Source organism: Megalobrama amblycephala, linkage group LG12 (assembly GCF_018812025.1).
Source record: "Megalobrama amblycephala isolate DHTTF-2021 linkage group LG12, ASM1881202v1, whole genome shotgun sequence".
Taxonomy (NCBI): domain Eukaryota; kingdom Metazoa; phylum Chordata; class Actinopteri; order Cypriniformes; family Xenocyprididae; genus Megalobrama; species Megalobrama amblycephala.
Window position 1 is genome coordinate 8,357,456 of NC_063055.1, and position 24,226 is coordinate 8,381,681.

General features: G+C 37.5%; 1 protein-coding gene across 10 annotated transcripts in view; it reads right to left on the reverse strand.

Annotated features, from left to right (window-relative positions):
- dab2ipa (DAB2 interacting protein a) overlaps positions 1–24,226 on the reverse strand; it is a 129,489-nt gene that overhangs the window by 29,023 nt on the left and 76,240 nt on the right. For 4 of the 10 annotated variants that reach the window (XM_048208851.1, XM_048208850.1, XM_048208854.1 and 1 more), the window contains 2 exons: positions 3,962–4,118; positions 6–104 (listed from right to left, as the gene is read on the reverse strand). In XM_048208851.1, the coding sequence (XP_048064808.1) occupies positions 6–104; positions 3,962–4,118 (256 nt within the window). Of the gene's footprint in view, positions 1–5; positions 105–3,961; positions 4,119–9,014; positions 10,054–13,931; positions 14,301–24,226 lie in introns of those variants that run through there. The other 6 variants (XM_048208852.1, XM_048208855.1, XM_048208859.1 and 3 more) reach the window with 5 other exon arrangements.

The following is a 24,226-nucleotide window of genomic DNA, read 5'->3' on the forward strand; positions in this document are numbered from 1 at the left end:
TTTACCTTGTTGGGATGCACAGCACGTCTCAAATTCTCCATCCATTTGTCTCTCTCGGCCGCCGACCGACATGAGAAGCATTTGCTTCCTGTTGAAGTAGTTACCTGCATTTACAGATTACAATTATCAAATTTGCAGATAAGTGCACGAAGAGAGCTAGAAAGGAATGTAATGCAGATCAGGGAGATGGTGGACATGAGCAGAGATCTACAGCACTCAATCAATGAAGTGTTTCCCAAGAGTGGAGAACAATTACATTTGAAGAAAGAATAAAACTCTCAGATAGCCTAATCAGACAGAATGCACTTAAATCAAACGCATTAGCAGGATCACATGCGATATCAGAAAAAAAGAGATGTAAGCAGAGAGGCCTTTTACAAATATTATTTTCATATCCAAAATTCACCCTGAAAAGACCATCTGTTCAAAGTCGCACGATCCAGGTGACAACAAAAGTACTGGTGCACGTTTGAGTACAGAGGGGTGAATTCACCAAATAGTTGCTATACTTTTGCATGCTGTATTTCAGTACAAAAATGGCTCTAATTTGAAAACCAATCATTTTGTATTTATATATGCATTTAAATTATATTTTAAATAAATATTTAAACTATGTAATTACAAAAATTAATTAATAAATATGAAATAAAAATAATTAAATAATTTAGTAATGGTTAAATTTGTAATATTTAAATAATGCGTTAATTTAAATTATACTACAAATAAAAAAGTAATTATAGAATATAATAATAAAAACAGAAATTAATTAATTATGAAATAATTTAAATTTGAATTGAAATTATATTTGAAATAAGTATTTGCAAAATGTAATACAATTGAATAAAAATAAATTTAAGTATTTGCAAAATTAAGTAATTGGAAACTAAATTGTAAACTAAAATAAAAAAAAAAAAAAAACTGGTATGTGAAGTAGGCTTATTTTATAGTCACCTCATTCTTAATAGTAGATAATAATAATAATAATAATAGAAGTGTACCGTTTTGAATGTAATCCAATTCAATACATAATTTTGACTGTTAGAATTCTAGTTTATATGAAAAATTAAGGAATAAATAGAGCAAACAGAGCACAGTCCATAATGGACCTCTGGCTGACCCCTGCAGAACTCCTACCAACTCGGAGTGTCTCATTCTTTCCAGCTGGCATCTGGTGCAATGTAATAGTCATCGACTCCATGTGAACTGGCCTCTCGAAACTCACCTCTAGTGAGCAGAGAGAGAATGAGAGGAGATGTTCAAATCACTGCTTCATGAAACTTCAAAGCTTTACGAATCATTTGTTTCGAATCAGTGGTTCGGAGCGCGTATCAAACTGCCAGAGTCACGTGAACTATTAAATTTTCAAAACACTTATGATGTAATGAAGCTTCTGTGGCGACCAGGGCGGGCGAGAGCCGTGAGGGAACGGCGCGAGGCCGGTGGCGCGAGTGTTAATGAGCTTCACCTGGGAGGCGCACCGGCCTTGAGTCCCTCACGGAGGAGCTCCGGGAGCATAAAAGGAGGAGCGACTACAGTGAAGGACGAGAGAGGACCAGGCCTGGACTTTACGTTACGTTTTATTATGTTTGTGTGGCCGGCAGACGTCCGCGAGGGTCTGCCGGCATTACTTTCGTTTTGTTCTTTGTTTATTTTGAATTAAAGTTACGTTGAATGTTAAAAAAAATTCTGGGTCCGGTTCCCAGACACACTGCCGCTCGGTCCTCAGCCTGCCGAGAGGCTTTTCCTCGCGGTGCCACATGCGATGGCACTGGACGCTTGGTGGACGGCCCGATTCTCGACCGCCTCCTGGCGGCCGGCGATGGCTCCTCCGACTGAGGGCAGCCGGCAGCGAGTCCCCCGTCCCCTGCTCCTCCCCTTAATGGCGGACGGCAGCAGGCTCCGGCCCACGGCGAACGGCGGCGACTCCTCCGCTCCCTCCTGGACGGCAGCCACCCCACCTCGTCCCAGGAGCACGGCATCCGGGTCTCCGTCCCACCTTTCACTAGGCTCCAGCACCACCGCCTCGGGCAGCCTCTCGCGGTCTACACACACTCCCGCGCTGCCCGAACTCCGCAGCACCGCGATCCCCCTCAGCAGCGAGGGCTCTTCGACAGCATGTCCCTCCTTCCTCCCGGGTTTCGGCACAAATGTAACGAGGTCAGTAGATGTGGGAAGAAGGAGGCGGGAACCGGCGAACGTTCAACAAAAGTTTAATTCAAAATAAACAAAGAACAAAACGAAAGTAATGCCGGCAGACCCTCGCGGACGTCTGCCGGCCACACAAACATAATAAAACATAACGTAAAGTCCTGGTAAAGCCTGGTCCTCTCTCGTCCTTCACTGTAGTCGCTCCTCCTTTTATGCTCCTGGAGCTCCTCCGTGAGGGACTCAAGGCCGGTGCGCCTCCCAGGTGAAGCTCATTAACACTCGCGCCACCGGCCTCGCGCCGTTCCCTCACGGCTCTCGCCCGCCCTGGTCGCCACAGCTTCGTTTACTGAAATCATGGGATTCGAAACAGAAGATTCGTAAAGCTTTGAAGCTTCATGAAGCAGTGTTTTGAAATCGTCCATCGCTAGATATTGTTGAATAAAGTCGCTATTTTGTTATTTTTGGCACACAAAAAGTATTCTAGTATTGAACCACTGTAGTCACATGAACTGTTTTAAATATGTTTTTAGTAGCTTTCTGGACATTGAAAAAGGGAGTGTTATTGCTGGTGATGCAGGCCTTACTGAGCTACTGGATTTTATCAAAAATATCTTAATTTGTGTTCTGAAGATGAACGAAGGTCTTATGGGTGTGGAACAACAAGAGGGTGAGTAATTAATGACATAATTTTCATTTTTAGGTGAACTAACCCTTTAATACAAAAAACACACATGAATCATATATTGTCACAACGTCTGTCGTTTTCAGGTTTCATCAGTCAAAATGTTTCTGCTTTTTATTCAGCTACAGCAATAACTGGATGCCTTGTCCATATAAGGAATTTCCTGGAATGTCATAAGTTACTTCTATGAGACTGTTTTAGACTTTCTGTGAGAGAGCGCCCTCCGGCTTCCAGTATGAATAAAACATACATTGTATTAGAGTGTTTAGCGGTCCATTATATTTACATAACCAAATTTTGGATAAGAATACAACGTCAAGTTGTCTTTTACTAAAAGTAGGGGGAGAGGGTGTCTCCTGCATATTATACAACATGACATCCTAATTGAGCTTCGTTCAAAAACCCCAAACCCTAAAAAATAATTGTTTTTGTGCCAGCAAAAACACTGCCAGCTTCTCAACACTGCTTTTGATTGTGTTTCCTGTGCTTTTTGGAGCTTGAAAGCCACGGGGAGAAGCAGGAACATCCTTGAAAATCCCTCCTTTTGTGTTCCACAGAAGAAACTATGCAGGTTTGGAAGTACATGAGGGTGAGTAACTATTCCTAATATATATAAAAAAAAAAAAAAAATATATATATATATATATATATATATATATATATATATATATATATATATATAAAATTAAAAAATATACAAATAAAAATAGTATTTTATTTGAAATATTTGAAATATTATATAAAAAATAAACATTACAATTTATTTATTTATTTTGAAGTGCGTTACTATTCCTTTAAAGAAACCTGCATGCAGACACCCGATCATAGTTTTCTTTGTCTGCACCCTTTGACCTTGTAATTACGTAACCATCTGGTTTAAGCGAGCCTTCCCTGTAGCACACGCGAAAATCATCCAGTAACATGACCCGTGGCCCCTCAATGATTTAACTGCGGAACGGCTAGATAGCGCTGCTATTTTCAGCTAACTATTTGATCTCAGCTAATGGCCTTGATGAAGTTTTAATGGGCCTTTGCCGTGTGCTATTTTGAGACTTGTCGGACATTAAAAGTCCTTTTTGCAATTAATACAGAGCTGTGGCTTCAACAGGGCAGTGAGTTCAGCCGACTCACCTCAAAGCAGAAATCCTGTCCCAGGATGCTGCTGTGCACAGGTTTGATGAGCACTTCCTCCTCCATACTAAGATCTAGAGCTTCTACTGCACTGCTGGGGCTGAGCAACGACTCGTGAGACCGCGATTCCTTCAGCCTCGGCATCAGATGGGATCTACTGGAGCGAAACACATGCATCAGGGTTAGGTTTCTTACAAGCATCCAATAGAGTCAAACAGGCATTTGTAGTTTATGCGATGTGAACTGAAACTAGTGAGCACAGCAAGAGCTGCTGACTTCTTACTGCTCAGCGGATCTGCTGCACTGCACACAGAAGACAAAGCTTCCAGGCCTCATCATGACATACAGTATCTGACGAAGATCAGAGGGAAATGATGAGGCCATGAGGCATTTTCAACAAGTTGTAATGAGCCATCAAAAAGCAGAGTTACTTAATTGGAAGTGAGGTGTCTGTCACATAGGAAGTGGAAAACAAAGTTTGCCCTCCAGGTGGTTGACCTTTACTCAGATGAGACTGTTTGAACGACACCACCGAGGGCATGTTGAGTTGACTAGTACTGTCACAAAAATGAAAAAGGAACTAACACACATACACAACTCAAAAGGTGAAAAGGAAGTGTTTACTAGAAGTGTGACTCCATGTTTCCTTAGGAAAGAAAATGTTGTTCATTTCTTACTTGTTTCTCCTAGACAATAATGAGATTAGGAGAGAGAGAGAGAGAAAACGGAGCAAATGAAGTCCTGAGAAAGACCCAAGAAATCTCAAATATGTCTATATGTCTTTACCTCAATGCTTCAGACTGTGCTCTGCTTTGTGTCAGTGTCTTTTTTTATTTATTTGTCCTAAGAAATATTAGGACAAACATCAGAGACAAAGCTAATCCTTAAATGAAACATAACTGAGGTATGGAAGAATAAACTGAGCATATATACAAACCCGACACTGAACAAATTGTGAATAATTTACAAATCTCATAAACTTATATTTTATTCACAATAGAATATAGATAACATATCAAATGTTGAAAGTGAGACATTTTGAAATGTCATGCCAAATATTGGCTCATTTTGGATTTCATGAGAGCTTCACATTCCCAAAAAGTTGGGACAGGTAGCAATAGGAGGCCGGAAAAGTTAAATGTACATATAAGGAACTGCTGGAGGACCAATTTGCAACTTATTAGGTCAATTGGCAACATGGTTGGGTATAAAAAGAGCCTCTGCAGTTCAGATCTTTCACCCATAGAAAACATTTGGCGCATCACAAAGAGGAAGATACAACAAAGAAGACCTAAGACAGTTGAGCAACTAGAAGCCTGTATTAGGCAAGAATGGGACAACATTCCTATTCCTAAACTTGAGCAACTTGTCTCCTCAGTCCCCAGACGTTTGCAGACTGTTATAAAAAGAAGAGGGGATGCCACACAGTGATAAACATGGCCTTGTCACAACTTTTTTGAGATGTGTTGATGTCATGAAATTTAAAATCAACTTATTTTTCACTTAAAATGAATCATTTTCTCAGTTTAAACATTTGACATGTCATCTATGTTGTATTCTGAATAAAATATTGAAATTTGAAACTTCCACATCATTGCATTCACAATTTGTACAGTGTCCCAACTTTTTTGGAATCGGGTTTGTACACTAAAAATTATTTTAAATGCCAAGTTAACTTAGACATCACAACTTTTTAATGTACAGTATGAAAAATGGATATTTATTCTGAGATTTGTTAAGATTACATTTAAGGGTGTTATTAAATTATTAGCTTTAAAAAAAAAGATTAAGCTTTAGATGATGGCAAAGATAATACAAATGTAAAATAAGCTAAATGAGCATGAACAATTAAATATGAATATTAATTGATATGATATAGAGATAAAAAAAGTCCAATACTGGCTTATAACTTACATAGTATATAGTACCAATAGTATTAAATAAACCATGACTGCTCTTTCCTGCAGGCCTGAAAGGTAGTAGACTTTATCTATTATAGAGACACGTTTGTGCTGTACATCACGAAGTTATAACAACCACAAATTTCATCCTGCCAGTCCTGCCAATTATGGTACAGTACAGTCCAGAAAGGAGCAAAATGTGCAACCGAATAGATTTTTTTTTCTCCATATTTGTACTTAGATAGCAGATGATGGAATTACACAGCCTCAGAGACACTGCTGCTAACAGAAAACAAAGATGGCAGATCAAATTATGAGTCATGAAAATGTGCAACAAGCAAAAACTGCCTTCAAAAAATCTTCAAAAAGGCCCATTTAGATATCCTGGTCCATTACAATCAGAATGGGGTGTAAAATAACAAGAAATACAGATATTTCTTTCTGAAGAATGGACTATAAAAAAAATAAATAAATAAATAAAAACTCATCTCAGTCAAATCTCACAGGAAAATGACCAGATTACCTTCCTGTTCATCTGTTCATTTTTCCTGACGTGTAATAGATAAGTCAAGCCAGTGTTTCTCTGGTCCTGTGTGTGTTTAAAAGTTTGATGAATGACACACTGTGGACTGTAGGCTGATATTAAAACTCATGTAACATCCCTCCAGAGACTCTGCCAGTGGTGTCAGCAAATCCACAAATGACCCGAGGCGAACATATGTTTGCTCCAAACATTGACTAAAATGACAAGGAAACTTATTTTATACATTGACAGAATGACCGATAAGTGCAACAAGGCTGGAAAAAGATGTTCTCTCTGTTCATAATGAGAGAAATTTCTATTATAAGTGACACAGGAAATAATTGAACAAGTAAAATTATGCAACATTAAGCAATCCGTCCCTCCATTTTTATTCACGATAAAACACGGCTATGACCGCTTAACCCAACGGTTCTGTGTATCACTACACAACACTCTTAGCAACGTAAACTGTGTTCTCAATTGATATTGATCATTGAAGCTTACTGTATTATGTAGAAGAGTATTCTGAGAACGAGATTGAGTGAGCGAGTTTATTATCTGCATTCAGATTTAGCATTTTCCTTCAGGTCAGTCCGATGTTCATAATAAAAAATCTGTTTAAATGTCCAGTGTATTATCTTGTCCTTTTAATAGTTAAGGGGTTTTCCCGTGACTGACAGCGCTAGTCAAAGCATTTGTCAGTTGCGTCTTGTTCCGTGTTCACAACAATTCAGTCTTTTCAATGTAATGTCTTTGCCGCCATCTAATGGTGTAATAATGTAACTTCTGTTGCTGTTCACGGTCAGGGACTATTTTTTCCGGCGGAACGAAGGCTTTTAGTGAAAGTTTACTTCATGAAAGTTGCAATGACACATATTTTTGGCTTTAATATTTGTATTGTGTGGTTACCGTTTTATAAAAGCAATAAGGTAGTCGAGGCTATTGCTATATCGTGAATAAGTCACAGCTGAAGGGGTTGCAGGCATTCATGCCTAACAACGCCCTTCAGCAGTGACTTATTGACGATACAGCACAGTCTCTCGCACCTTATTGCTTACATATAAGTATTGCTTACTTATTGCCTCTATCCAGGTTCTACTTGCCCCACTCTGCGTGGGCCTCGAACCTTGGTCTCCGGCATGGGAGTCAGACACTCTAAAAAGGAGGCTAAAGGCTGCAACCTCTAGCATCAATCGCTAGAGCATCTCTTGAGATCAGAGGAGTATATATATACATACATACATATGCCTTGAACTTGCATCATCTACATGAGCAGCACGCTCCAATGCATGCACTTGTGTAAACTGCTAAGCCACAGCTCTGAACAAGGTAGAATTGTTATCTAAACATTCTTTCTGAAACAATAATCGCTGAAAATCTCCTATTAGTAGGCATTCACACATTAAATAATGCAAAGGTCAAGTAGACAGCTGCATGGGCACAAACTTGTTCTATTTGTGCATACATGGGATCAAAGGAAGTGGCCTGTGGAGCTGTGATTTACACAGGTCAAGTTTGAAAAAAAAAATGGTTTCATTATACTAAAAATCTTTGTTTTCTTATCTTTTCGAATCTTGGGTTGTTTGTATTTATTAAACAAAAGGACGTTTGTATTTGCAAAATGAAAATCTGGGATTCAAAAACTAATTTAAACTAGTATATAACTAACCCTAACCCTACCCCTAAACACAACCTCCACAGAAAACATTCTGCATTTTTACAGATTTCTTGTATTGCCATCCTTGTGGAGATATTTTGCCCTCACAACACACACACACACACACACACACACACACACACACAGGTTTGTTTTGCTATCAAAGTGAGGACATTCCATTGGCGTAATGATTTTTATACTGTACAAACTGTATATTCTATCCCCCTAACCCTACCCCTAAACCTACCCATCACAGAAAACATTCTGCATTTTTACATTTTTAATAAAACATTGTTTAGTATGTTTTTAAAGCTATTTTAAATATGAGGACTCATGAAATGTCCTCATATTTAATGTTTACGTCATAATATCAGTGTAATACCCATGTCATTATATAAATGTGTGTCCTCATAAATCACAAAAGGCATAATGGTTTTATATTGTACAAACTGTATATTCTATCCCCTTACACTAACCCTACCCTTTACAGAAAACTTTTGGCATTTTTTGAATTTCAAAAAAACACAGTTTACTATGTTTTTAAGCCATTTGGTTTACTTTGTAATACCCATGCCATTATACACATTTGTGTCCTCATAAACCATATATACAAGAACACAAACACACATATATATAGAACCTTGGTTTTGAACTGCACTAAACTGTTTTTGGAACTGATATTGTATTGCTTATTCATCTTTCCATCTACATCGTGATCAAAAACCAAAATAGCCGCTAAGGTATTCATACAAATAAAGCTCCGTTCCGGGTACCCATTACAAAATAAAGAAAGCATTTTGGCACTGCATGAAACAGAAACAACAAACTCTATTGCCAGTTACCGAAAAACAGTCAAACATTCCAGCTAATCTATTAATCCCAGCAAACCCAGTGTCAGTAACAAGACTTCTCACTAGAACCGCAGCCATCAAGATTAGAAAAACAGGAAGAAGCAACATTTCTCAAACTTACTTTTTACTATTCTGATTCAGCATGGTCCCAGGGAAAAACAAAACAAGTCCAGAGGCTGCAAGAGAAGTGAGCCAGTGCAGTGATTATCCTTGATTTTTCTGCAAGATATCAGACGCCAGGACTTGGAAACCGTGTTCACTGTACAGCGCTCTGCTTAAAGCATTTAGAGAAAGGGAGTGCCTTGGTCTCCAAGCACCCTAGGGAACAATCTGTTGCATCTTGAACACACCCAAATCCATTTTCAAGGATTTCTATTTAAAAAATGCTGCTCTCGCTTCCAGAGCAAGCATTTATGGATCGTTGCTGCAGTTATTGATAGGTTTACATGAAATGTTAGGCTTTAAAAAGATAGAAAGGATCATATGAATTACATAATTAAAGGATATAAAACCATAAGCAATCATCAATTGAAAGTCTCCACTGTATCACTGCACTACGAAGCCTTATAAAATGATGACACTAAACAGCCAATTATTTAAAAAAAAAGCACTTCCGAATAGGTTTCTTTTTAAGTACGTCTTCATGAGATAATAATAAGGAGGGAAGGATAGACAGCAGCAGATTGTGGACTCCGCAGACCTCGCATGCTGTAATTAAATTCATGTTGTGGAGTGCAGCCTGCCGTCTGGTCTTAGATTGTGTCCTATATCTGTGGCTGACTGCGTACTGTGTACTCCGCCTCTGAAGGTTCCCACACTCCCCGACAGGAAGCAGTCCTCCCTCGGGATCTCTGCTCCAAATAGGAAATGACTGCCAAGGAAACCAGCAATACAAGCAAGATTTTTAGGAGAATGACAATGGCTCAGTGAACCTGGCATTCAGTGCTGTTTAATGGAAATTCAAAGTTGGCCTATAGCGCAACGAGAAAATACATAAAACTACAGCGATGTTTTACAAAGTTGTAAAGTATTTGAGAAACTATACTGCATTAGTTCTTAAGAATTATTTTGAAGAAGTTGTGCTTAACTAGAGTACTTTTAAACTTCCATTCTTACAATTTCATTGTCACACACACATAAAATACACTAAAAATTTGGGGTCAGTAAGGTTTTTTCTTTGAAAGAAATTAATATTTTTATTCAGCAAGGATGCATTAAATTTAACAAAAGTGATAGTAAAGACATTTATAATGTTTCAAAATATTGAAGTAAATGCTGTTTTTTTTAACTTTCTATTCATCAAAAATAATTCTGAAAAAAATCCTGTATCGAGGTTTCCACAAATATATTAAGCAGCACAACTGTTTTCAACGTTAATAATAAGAAATGTTTCTTGAGCAGCAAAACAGCATAATAAAATGATTTCTGAAGAATGATGTGACACTGAAGACTGCAGTAATGATGCTGAAAATTCAGCTTTACTATCACAGGAAATAGATTACATTTTAAAATATATTAAAATAGAAAACATTTATTTAAATTATTTTAACTATATTTTCAATCAAATAAATCCAGCCTTGGTGAGCATAAGAGACTTCTTTCAAAAACATTAAAAAATCTTACTGGCCCCAAACTTTTGAAACTACATGTGTGTGTGTGTGTATAATTTGCTGAGTCTAACAGCCTTTTTTTTAGGCTTAAATTATGACTAAGTTACATTAATGAGAATTTTTTTACCAGCCAAGATTTCAAAAGCTAAAACATATTTAATTTATTTATTTGTTTTACATACTGAAGCCCAATTAAATGTGGAAAATTTTACTTACACTCAAATATGTTTTTGGCTACATAATTGGAAAACAAAATGACAAAATATTCATACTATCCATATCCCATTAGGGCAATATAAGTACATAAGCTACACATTAAAACAAATAAAATAGCCTTAGCATGAACTAAATCAGCCAGGTCATGTAAAAAAAAAAAAAAAAAAAAAATCCCACTAAACATTTCATTTTATAATCAGAATAACATTTGGGAGCTCAATGAACAATGTAATTATTCAGCATCCCATAGTACCCTGGTACACAGCTTATTACTGCATTTCAACAGCTGTGTTTTGTTTTCACAGATGAATAGTTACGTAATCTTAGCACTATCGATGGGGTCACTCCTAAAACCCACAAGCCTCTTTTCAAAGAAGCTTATTCGGGTGATTCTCGGTGCATGGAAAACAAATTAGTTGTTTTTTTGTTTTGTTTTTTGGAGAAAGTTGGGGATAAACAAAGCAAATGTCCTGGACGTTTCTCTATGTCATTATTGTTAGTTGTGGAGTTGACTGTTTTCCTGATCATTTACTTACGCCCATGTCACCCAAGATGTTTATGTCTTTTTACGTCATGCATGACCTTTCCAACGTGATTACGTTATGCGTGGCGCATCACAAAGCAGTGCAAGAGCATTTGTGGTTAAAAAGTATACACATTTAAATTTTTCTCTAGAATCATGTAGGGATCATGTAGAGCCCTTTGAAGCTGCAATTTGGACCTTCAACCCGTTGGTAACTGTTGAAGTCCACTATATGAAGAAAAATCCTGGAATGTTTAAAAAAAAAAAACATAATTTCTTTTCGACTGAAGAAAGAAAGACATAAACATCTTGGATGACATGGGGGTGAGTAAATTAACAGGAAATTTGGAAGGAATTTAGCCCATAAAACTGCATGTATACAAATATAAAATAATTACACCAATTTAAATAGTTTTGGATGAAATATAGCATGTCACACTGCTGTCACGTCACTGCTTGACAACTACTACATTTCTACCCAATTTTACCAACCCACAACCAACAAGGTTTTTGAACAGGCAGATATTACTGAAGCTCTAAAATGGTTGTGTAGAGGGAGGCAATTAAAATGGAACGATATTTCTGCACTAACCTTGGTAAGTATTAATCTGCTATGTGACAAGGTTTTTGAAATAGTCATGAATTTTGAGGGCCATTAAAAATCCTTCACACAGCTTAGATTGGCTTGGACAGAATGAGTCAGATACAAGAATTCATGCCAGTGCCAAACCTCGCTCCTAACGAAGCCATTAACAGATGCCTACAAAATAAAGTAGAAGATGAATATTCATTTCGTCCTCAGCATTGCACATTTACTCTACACCTGCCTGATGAAAAACGCATTGTGAATTACATGATTTTCTAGTGAATAATCTGGTTATACAACAAAAATTACGGTCCCGCTTTATATTAGGTGGCTTTAACTACTGTATACTTACATCAAACAGTAAGTATAATGTACTTATTGTGTTCATATTGTATTGCAGAACACTTTTGCTGCTACTGAGGTGGGTACGAGTAATGTTTTTTACAGGTTTGGTGGTATGGGTACGTTTAAGGGTAGGGGTAAGGAGTAAGGGATGGGTCAACAGTGTAATTATGTAATATATAAGTACAATGTAAAAACATGCACGTACACAAAAGTGCATTATATCAAATGATTAATTTAAATGTAAGTACATAGTAGTTAAGGCCACCTAATATAAAGTGGGACCAAAATTATTTTAAAAAAGTTGTAAATTTGATCATTTTCTTACATTTATAGGAAATTGTACAGGAAATTGTAAAAATTGATAGTTTTGACTCTAAATTGGATGACCCATTATAAAATGCAGACAAACCGATGAGCTCACATTCTATATTAATGTGCAAAATCTACATTTACAGTGCCTCTTTTTGGTTTAGAGCAGCAAAGGTGGCAGTAAAAGGGTGATTCTGAGTGGATAACATCTATATCAAGTTAAATTATTTGCAACTTTTTATCTGATATTAATAAATTAATAAATACTTTTTATCATTTATCATTCTTTTACTAAAAAAGAAAGACTGCGGAGTGATACGAGACACATGACGCTAGTATCATAGCTATAAAGCAAATTTTGCCTTGAATAACAATCACTTATACAGTTTAGTGGTCATTATATAAAATCATTTGACTTCAGAATGCAGTCAAATGCTGCAACTGACCAATCAGAATCAAGTATTCCAGGGTGTGATACACATACTATTCATATACCATAAATACTGTTGCAAAATAAGTTAATTTGTGATCAAAAACACATCTAATACAGTTTCATGAAATAAACGAGACAGAATGTTTTATGCCAAATTCCTATGTGTAAATATATACTTACAGTACATACTGTATCACATGAGAAAACTGACAACATGTTTATAGAGTGAATTAATTAATTTTGTTTGCCAATCAATCTTTAGATTAATCACTGCAATAATGTAAAGCCATACTCTGATTATTTAAAATAAATACTACACAATTTCATAACATATTCTCAGTCTTCACCAAGAAGCCTCACAATAACACACTCTCGTCAATACACACCGGTGCACTAAATCAAATATATAGACTAAAGCATAAACTGCCAATATCTTAGCATCTCTACAAACATACATCATCATATCTGCCCATCCAACACAGAGAACGCTGGGATGTAAAACAGCACGTGTTGCCGCCACCCATTAACAGGGTGGAATAATGGATCTCATTATATCAATACCCAACCTGACAATGCCATTAAATGAAGAAACATTACTAAAAGCACCTCTAAAGTCCACCTGACCGCAGGGCACGGTGTGTATTCCTCACCCAGCATGTGTTTTTGTACATCCGTTCCCACACAAAGGACAGAACGGGGAAGCTGCGCGGAGTTAAAAGCCCACGATCCGTTTGTAGGGACCGAACACCTCAGCTACTGGCCACAATCCCCGCTGACCGCAGCAGTGTGCTGTTTACCATCGATTACTGCCCTGATAATGCCGACAAAAGCTGAGGGAGTGCTGTGACTCGTCCCTCGCCTCTCTCTCACCCTCTTTCATTCTTTCAGCATGGAAGCTCTGTAATGAGATGCCATTCAAGCACAATGCAGCGCTCCTGTAACACACTCCATCCGCCAAGATCTGGATCTACAGCGTGCCTGTCAGAACCACAGGGATTCTAGTATGGAATACTCACCGGGCATGCCGTCAAGATCCCCGGTCCCCTGGCGACGAAGACGAGGATGAGGAAGACTGCTCACAGCTCCATTTTGCTACCTCTGCTGCGGCTCGGAGCCACTGGGAACAGCGGACACAGGCAGCCGGCTCACACACTATCTCACGGCCCCGCCTCTCTCTCTCCTCTTGCTCTGGCCTCCTTGTTTTAACTGTCACACTCTCATAGAGGAGCTGCTGTAAACCCCCCACTCATATTTAAAGTGGGCCACAGATCTTTTGACAGACTGTGGGCTGCGCTGATCCCTCTCTCTCGTTGTGTCGGCTGGACTGCTGCTGTGTGCAACGGAAGCAGGCTGAACAGTGTGAGCTGGCCCTGCCCCCTTCCCTCTGTGAGTGTGTGTGTGTGTGTGTGTGTGTGCGCGGCCTTTGTCCTGTGGCCTCTTCCCTGAACAGGGAAAATCCACATCCAAAAGTAAAGATATTATCTCCATGCAGAATGCATGCTTGATGGAGGTAAATGTCTGTTTGGGAGCGTGGGTGGGTGTATGTATGCTCAGTAAACCTTGACCTGAGTAGCGTATGCTTAAAAACAATTACAGCCTTCTTTCAGGCAGGCAGTACTATTGCTCATTCTTAGGGTTAGGGCAGGGGTTTTCAAGTGTTTTTTGTGTGTGTGTTTTTTTTGGTCCACAAGCCATTTTTAAGGTTTCAAAATTGTGGTGAACCCACACCCACATAACAGAACTAAGCTACACTTTTGGATTTCATAGGCAAATTATGCACTTACGAATAACAATATATTTCACTATTTAGTCAGTTTCATTATTGCTAACTCGGTCTTGTTTATACACCATCAGCCCACTATTTTAAGATGATTTGCCAAGTTAAAGGGATAGTTCACCCAAAAATGAAAATTGGATGTTTATCTGCTTACCCCCAGGGCATCCAAGATGTAGGTGACTTTGTTTCTTCAGTAGAACATAAATGATGATTTTTAACTCCAACCGTTGCGGTCTGTCAGTCGAATAATAAGTGTCAATGGGAACTTCGTCTATAAGAGTAAAAAAAACATGCACAGACAAATCCAAATTAAACCCTGCGGCTCGTGACGACACATTAATGTCCTAAGACACGAAATAATCGGTTTGTGTGAGAAACCAAACAGTATTTATATAATTTTTTACCTCTAAAACACCACTATGTCCAACTGCGTTCAGCACTCGCTTAGTGAGGTCTGATCGCGCTCTGAAACCGGCAGTGATGTCTCGCGCTTATACTTCAATGAGTGCCAGACATCACTGCCGTTGTCAGAGCGCGATCAGACCTCACTAAGCGAATGCTGAACGCAGTTGGACATAGTGGTGTTTTAGAGGTAAAAAATGATATAAATACTGTTCGGTTTCTCACACAAACCGATCGTTGCGTGTCTTAGGACATCAATGTGTCGTCTCGAGCCGCAGGGTTTAATTTGGATTTGTCTATGCAAGTTTTATTTACTCTTATAAAAGAAGTTCCCATTGACCCACATTATACGGCTGACAGACGGCAACGGTTGGAGTTAAAAATCATCATTTGTTTTCTACTGAAGAAACAAAGTCACCTTCATCTTGGATGCGCTGGGGGTAAGCATAAACATCAAATTTTCATTTTTGGGTGAACTATCCCTTTAAAGGCACAATATGTACTAAAATATCCAAAAACCACTAGAACAATGTTATATATTTTGTTGACTTGTGTACTTTTGTGAACATTATCACAAATGTTTTCAAGAATCGTGAGAAATAAGCACGAACCATGTCTGTGAGTCGCTTATCAATGACATCATACCCGAGTTAACCTCGATTCTTGGTTTCATTTTGTAGAAACCATGAAAACACTAAAGACATTTTAATATATTTTGTGTTTTATTAGACAAGTGAGCAACTATTTGAATACATTCTTCAACAGAAAACTAATCATGTTCAACACAACAAGTCTTACTGTTTATATCTTGTTTTCTTGATTTACCGTGAGTACCATGTTTTACCATGCCTAATATCGATCTAGCTTACTGCAACAAGTGTCTCATAGCAGCCGCCGAGCAAATAGAGTAGCACTATAACAACTTTCAACACATAAATGTATCTAATATGGTAAAACAGTGTTTCTTTACCCCAAATACGCATGACTGGAGGAAGCGGAAGCGGTCGTCTGCGGCATAATAAAAGCTCTGCTGCTCTCGAGTCGTGTGTCACGCTCATCTCTCATTAGCAATCGCTTCAGCGGCCTCATTCCACTCCAACGGCTTTCAGTCACCCTGCTTCATACTACAGTAATGTTAATAAATCTTTAATACATCATCTCATCCATGAATATTATTCCTGCCCGAGTCCCGTCGGATTCTTTTCCACCGGCTGTAGACGTGAAGACAACACATCCCATGATTCCACGAAATCAAGGCATCAAGCTACGCCTTTTTTTTGAATAAGCGACCTCTAGTGGCGGAAATTACATATTGTGCCTTTAAAAATGCATTTTGCGGCAACTGTAAACTGTAAAGTTTGGTGTATGTACAGTAAGTGTGAGTGAAATGGAGATTTCTTGCTCGGTGCATGAGAAAAATCTCACAGAATTAAAAAACGCACAATAAAATAAATGCTTAAAACTGTATTTTGACATTTTCTTTCCACTAGTAGAAACAACATACATGCAAAGCCAAATAGCCCAAAATCTCAACACTGACCAGTGAATGAAAAAAAAAAACAATGTTTTTGCCTGTAGTATCTTGCATTGATTTTAAAATGTATTGGTTAAAAAAATGCTACAATTTGAAATTAATCTGTGAATCAGTTGTGAATATGCTGTGGTTTTAATAACTTTAAACTAATCAATTATGAAATAATTTCATCAGGCTCAGTGCTCAACCCACACAAATTTCATGATTAATACTCTCTATTAAGAAAATGTAGTTTAAGCCATAATTTGATGAACAACAAGAAGAGGAAGAGGGCTGACACGCCACAGCCTACAGCACGTCACTTAAAACTATTAGTGTTATGAGCTTACAATGCTGATTGAATTTAGGCATTGCTGATCCCAAAAAAAAAAAAAAAGCAAAAAGAAGATTAATTAGAAATATACAGTGCAAAGTATGAGACCACATTGAAAATGTGCAATTCAAATCTGTTTTATAGCTGGCAATAAACAAAAGATGTTTAAGGATTTTGAAAAAATGAAAACATGTAAAACTGAAAAAGAAAAATTTAAGGAAATATTTCTGATTCTACACTATTTTTAGATCACTAATCAAATAAATGTAATTAATATACAGACAATAATATAAATATATAAAATTAAATTATTACTAATAATGTATTAATAATATAAAATGTTATTTAATTGCATTAAATTAGACAAATGCAAAAAATTATGTTAAATAGTGGTATCACTATATACTTACATACAGTATATGCACAACTTGCATAAAACACAAAGCAAAATGAGCATTTTGCTTTTATAAGTAAAAATGTAACTGTTTACAATATCACATCTTACTCTTTGTGCCTCATATGTGTGCTTTGCTTAACACAGCATCTGGCTTTTAACATATTTCCCATGGAATACTGAAAAAAGGCTTTTTTTCATCATCTATTGACTCCAGTGTAGAATAGACTATCATCTGAACATCCATTCAGATGTAAAGGTTTGCATCCATTAAACATGTTAATGAATGCAAGTCAATCAATGCACTGTATTATTGCAACTTCAAGGTTTGCTCTTTAGCTGAACATCTTGAGTTTAAGCAATCCTTTGAGCGGTTCTTCTATGTTCTCACTAAGGCATTTAAAAAGCTTTTCTGGGTGGAGAAACCAAAGTGGGTTCTATGTCCTTCAGGCCTGAAACAATGAGGTCATGTCTTTGTTACACACTGGAGACAGAAGTGTGATGTGACAGTATCCGTGCCGAGTGGGCGTAGGTCGCTGGCTATAGACACATTCAAGAATACAATTTATCAGGCGACACAATATTCATGCACTACAACAGAGGACCTGCAGCACGGGAGAGAGGAATTTCCTATTCTCCAAACTCAACCTTTAACATAACGTATCGAGTCACTCGGCAGACAAATTAATGACATATGCTCTCACCATTCTCCACCACGCACAGCTTTCCCCTACAGCAAGCCTGTGATTCATTTTCCAGTGTCATTCTCTCCGCTTCATGTGTGTGTAGGTGTGTGTGAGCAAGCTAAGAGCAATTACTTGTCATCTTGCAGCCTCACCTAATGGTCCCGCACCTGTCTTATGGAGTTACGGAAGTCTTTTAATATTAATTCGTATTCCTCAGTAAGGATTCCTCAAATATAATCTCCCAGGAGCATTTAAGCAGAATGAAGACTGCAATAACAGGGCCTGACTTCCCCACTGGCCTCTTGGATTGTCAACAGACTGAAAATAATCATGAATGCAATGATGCAGATGTGGCTAGCTGCCTCTCATTTCTGTCATGCAGACGCTCTGTTAGCTATCATTATAAAGGGTGAAGGAGATCTGGTGAATGTCTGAACGCATGTTATGTGATTAGAAATGGGTGACGATGGTTAAAAACTCACACAATTTAAAGGAAACGGTACAATTCTTTTACACAGTTGCGTCAATTCACCAAAAGCCAAGGTATGGCAGCCAAGGTATTGAAGCCATTTGACAAATTGAAATGCATGCCTTGAAATTCATGCAAAGCAATAACAGAGAGAAAAACGACCAAAATGCTGTTGACAACAGTACTAACCCTAAAATACAACAAATGTGTGTATGTGTGTGTGTGGTCCATCCAAAGACGAATCACATATAGCTTTAATCATAACCCTGCAAATTAGACAGTTATAGACCACTGTTATAAGAATGAAGGACTTGTCAAGTACTTTTCAAGTTTTTCCATCATTTCAAGGGCCAGATTTACTAACTTTACAAACCCTCCTCTGGCGTTAAAAAAAATACTGTCAGGATTTACTAAAGACACGCAGGGCAAAATTAGCGCTGAAAAGACGTGGACTGAGTTGTTTTTGTAGCTGACCTTATTGCATATGCATTTGTAGGAGTTTCCCTTTCAGACGCAAAAATTTTGGGAGGAGAGTATTTTAAATGAATCACGCAATGAGATTTACTAAGGTTTGAGCTTGTCAATTTACTGGTATTTGCGCCATTATTTAACGCCCAAAAAAAGCATGTCTTAACCCATCTTGCGACGTGGCTGCAGTTGTTGCTTCTAGGAGGCAACACCGCAGAGAACAGAGAGCGCGTGGCAGAAGGGAGAAAATATTTTCCACTCGTATTAATTTCTTTAGAATGCCAGATGAAGACGTTATTCGAACATATCATTTGCCAAGCCACATTGGCCTATCTATCTATCTATCTAGATAACGATATTGTATATGTGTAGGCTATGTGTTTGTCATACAATCATGTACATTTGTCATGTAACAAGTTGCACCTGTGTTGACCCGTACCTGATGAGAGCATCAGCTCTGCTTATTTGCGACCCAACGCTAATTTGCACTGCTCTTGTTAGATTGCGTTGGTCATTATGTAAATGATTGTGACTGCGTCTGTGTTCTTTAATTTGCGCGTCAGCAGTAGATCATGCGCAAAACTTGCCACTCCCATCGGCACATTTGTGGAACTGTGCTCTCACGTTAATTTGCCCCGTTTAGTCAATCTAGCCCCAAAATTCAAAAGCCTGAATATTATCCAATTTAATTGTTATTTTTTAATATGATGACCAAAAGCATTTTTTGTTCATCCTTCAAAGATTTTCCTAAAATAAAACTATGTAGAAAAACTAACACTTTGTGAAAAACAAACACTTATTTTAAAATGTAAAAAAAAGACATTAAATTACCATTATAACAAGTAGATGGCAGCAGAGGAGCACTTATTGGCTCATTAGCTATTTCTATTATTATTATTCTATTATTATTATTATTATATTCTATTATTTATGATATTCTATTCTACACTATTATAATATTTAAAATATATTTTGTCACTTTTTGTACACACTTTTAGTCACAGTCTCATGAAAAAAAAAAAAAAACTTTTCTTCAAATTGCGAATTAAATTAAACAGGAAGTGGGTAAAGAGCACTGTCAGTTCAGCGCAAACTCATTGAGTGCGAAAACTCATACTGTTACTTTATTAATCAATAAATCTGACTAAACTGCACAACGATTATTTTATTTACATCATGTCTCTGCTTTGCTTGTTACAATGAGAGAATTTGTGCATGCGTTGAATGTAATAAACTTGAGTTAAACTCATTCAGCGTTTTGACAGATACTGAGTGGATACTCACTACCGGTAACTTAAACGCCTCAGAAATTCCTGATTGGCTACAATACAAAAAGGCTGCAAAATCACATTCTAAAAAGACACATTTGCAACATTGTTGAACTCACATGACACAAATATAACAACCAGATCGCTTTAATTTATCGCTTTTCTCTTTTATTAAACAATTACACATTATATGTTACACGCAGTAATATAACTCTATTAATCCTGAAATAAAAATATATTACTTTGCATTGACCTGACCATGGCAGCTGCCATACCTTGCCAACCCATGATTTTCTTTCTTCCATGGAGCACAAATGGAGAAATGTTCTCCAAAAGCACTCCAACATGACAAAAAAAAACACTATAAAAGTAGACCATACAAGCCATGTGCTATATTCCAAACCTGATACGTTATGTCTAAAGGCACCATATTTGACAGTTTTTAGTGAATAGCGACTTGATAGTGACAAAAATTGATCTATTTGTCAAAAAAAAGCTATTGATTATCTACAGAAGGCTTGGACAAGAAAGAAAGAGTACGGACTACTTTTATGTATTGTTATTTTGGAGCCCATTCACTTTCAATAGGGCTGCACTATTTGGTGAATAATCTAAGTCTGATTTTTCTGATTGCGATTTATTTTTTTATTTCCTGGTTTGCTGTTCTTGTTTTGTAAGGCTGTACAATTATGCCAAAAAAATCTTGATTATAAATAAATATGACTATAAACAGTAACATTTCTTATTTTGTTCATTATTTTGATTTCGTAATGATAATAATAGTAATAATAATTATTATAAAATATTTTAAAACATATTAGTAGTAGTAGTATTAAATTAAATTTTAAAAGAAAAATATTATTGTAATATTTCACTGTATAATAAATACAGTATTTAAGAAAAATAAATAAATAAATATATTTAAACAGTTTATAAGCACTTGAGGAAGATGGTCAAGGCATGTTGTCTTCTCAAATGCATGCTGTACATGACCCAAACTCACACGTATATATGCGCATATATTTATGCAATTAAACTGCAGCATTTGAGGTTTGATAATCGTTCTAAGCCATATCGCAATTTAGTTTTTTTTTTTCCATTAATCATGCAACCCTATTTTAATATATATAAAAGTAGTCAATATTTTATTTTGCGGTCCACAGAAGAATCAAATGTCAAACGAATTTCTAACAACATGAATTTTCTATTTTTCTAAACTATTCCTCTAACAAACCTCGGACTGTAGCAGAACGCAGGAAGTCCTTTTTCTCTGTTAGCTCAGTCTGCGACCTCTAACATTCCCCTCAGCGCTGTTAACATTCTCCTCCTGTCTCTTCCGGCTCCATTAGCTACAACTACAGACCACTGAACACATGCAGAACCATAAAACCGCCCCCCTATTTCCCTTTTCACAATTTGTTGCCTTACAGGCTGGAATTATGACGCATCATATTGACCTAGTTTTCGAGTAACTATGCTAACATCCCGCTAGGACAACATCACTGCAAAACGTGTTAATTACGGAGGTGCAGGTTGACATTGTTAAGGGTGTAATTCAGTTGCAACAAAGCCCGCTCTCGCAAAAGGGTCATATGGTATCCGGCAATTCGAAACGCTGCGCTTGCGGTAGCCACCCACAAAAGGTACACACACTCGAAGTTAGTGATGATGTGCATTCATTAATGTGCATGTAAAGCGGAATGGCTTATTGAATTGTACTTAATATTTATCTTTGTTACTATGGCAACTCTAGAGGGTAAGATTAGCTTTTATACCCAGCGACTGACTGCTTTCATAACTGGAGCAATTTCGCCTGCAATTTCCCTCTATAGCAAGTTGTTGACACAAATTACCTTGTCATTAAATGATGATTATTGCTAAGATGTTTTGAGGGATAACAACACAAAATTGCGTATACAGTCTACACCATGGTGCAGATCTCAATAAGACCGTATAACAGTGTCACAAATAAAAGCCTAACTCACAAAGGGTATAAGATACTGCTTCAAATTCAAAAGAAGGCTGTGACAAAGGAGACCTGTCTGAGAGTCTCAACAAAAGTGAACCGCACTGAACCCTGTGAAGAAATGGCAATTTTGTGTCTCTGTGTGTGTGTGTGGTCATTAAAAAAAAAGTGCAGTAGCGTAGATAGAACATAAAAACGATTGCAATGGCCAAGCAGAACCACTGGTTGAAAGATTACTGCGCATTATAGCAAAGGCTTATCTGATAATTTGATTTGTCATTGATCCCTGAACTCGAGTGAATCTGCCAGACACAGTTACACACTTAGGCCTGTTTCACACAGCTCTAGTAAGCAGCACAATTGCAACTGCAGGTTTGCATCGTGCTTGCATCGTGCAAACCCGCAAGACCTTTGTTCATCTTCGGAACACAAATGAAGATATTTTTGATGAAGGATTTTCATCAATTTTCAAAAATCCGAGAGGATTTTTATCTCCCACAGAAAGCAACGAAATTACCACATTCAAGGTCTGGAGAAGTAGTAAAGACGTCATTAAAATAGTCAACGTGACTACAGTGGTTCAACCTTAAAGGTGCCCTCGAATGAAAAATTGAATTTATCTTGGCATAGTCAAATAACAAGAGTTCAGTACATGGAAATGACACACAGTGAGTCTCAAACTCCATTGTTTCCTCCTTCTTATATAAATCTCATTTGTTTAAAAGACCTCCGAAGAACAGACGAATCTCAACATAACACCGACTGTTACATAACAGTCGGGGTGTACGCCCCAATATTTGCATACGCAAGCCCATGTTCCCAACATTATGAAAGGCATTAGACAAGGGCAGCCAGTAACGTCTGGATCTGCACAGGTGAATCAACAGACTAGGTAAGCAAGCAAGAACAATAGTGAAAAATGGCAGATGGAGCAATAATAACTGACATGATCCATGATAACATGATATTTTTTGTGATATTTGTAAATTATCTTTCTAAATGTTTCGTTAGCATGTTGCTAATCTACTGTTAAATGTGGTTAAAGTTACCATCGTTTCTTACTGTATTCACGGAGACAAGAGAGCCGTCGCTATTTTCATTTTTAAACACTTGCAGTCTGTATAATTCATAAACACAACTTCATTCTTTATAAATCTCTCCAACAGTGTAGCATTAGCCGTTAGCCACGGAGCACAGCCTCAAATTCATTCAGAATCAAATGTAAACAATATAACAGTATACAATACTCACATAATCCGACGCATACATGCCGCATGCATGACGAACACTTTGTAAAGATCCATTTGAGGGTTATATTAGCTGTGTAAACTTTGTTTATGCACTGTTCAAGGCAAACGCGAGCTCTGGAGGCGTGGAGCACGAGAATTAAAGGGCCAGTAGCCCTGAATCGGCTCATTTATAATGATGCCCCAAAATAGGCAGTTAAAAAAATGAATTAAAAAAAAAATCTATGGGGTATTTTGAGCTGAAACTTCACAGACACATTCAGGGGACACCTTAGACTTATATTACATCTTTTTTTAAAAAAGTTCTAGGGCACCTTTAATGTTATGAAGCGGCGAGAATACTTTTTGTGTGCAAAAACAAAACAAAAATAACGACTTTATTCAACAATTTTTCCTCTTCACTGTCAGTCTTGATTGCAGTAGAAAACCTACCAACTTGACAGGCAATTTCTGCCTCACATTTGTTTGTTTTTTATATCTGACATACCTCATGTAAAATATTCTGGGCAATTATGAAGCAAGAGTGATCTGCATGGTACAGGCGTTTGGAAAATTCCAGAAGACGACGGGCTGTCGGGCGGGATCTGCGAGATGCTGACAGGCTGTGAGTGACGGTGGAGTAATGACTGACGTTCATGCTGTGTCTGAAGCCTCAACTCAACCACTGTACAATGCACAGAAAGAATCAGGTGACAGAAATGACAGCTGCGTTCAAGCCGTTTCTCTCTCTGCTATCCTCCTGGATTTGAGTGTGAATTAGAAAGACATTTCTTCTTAGAGTAAATCA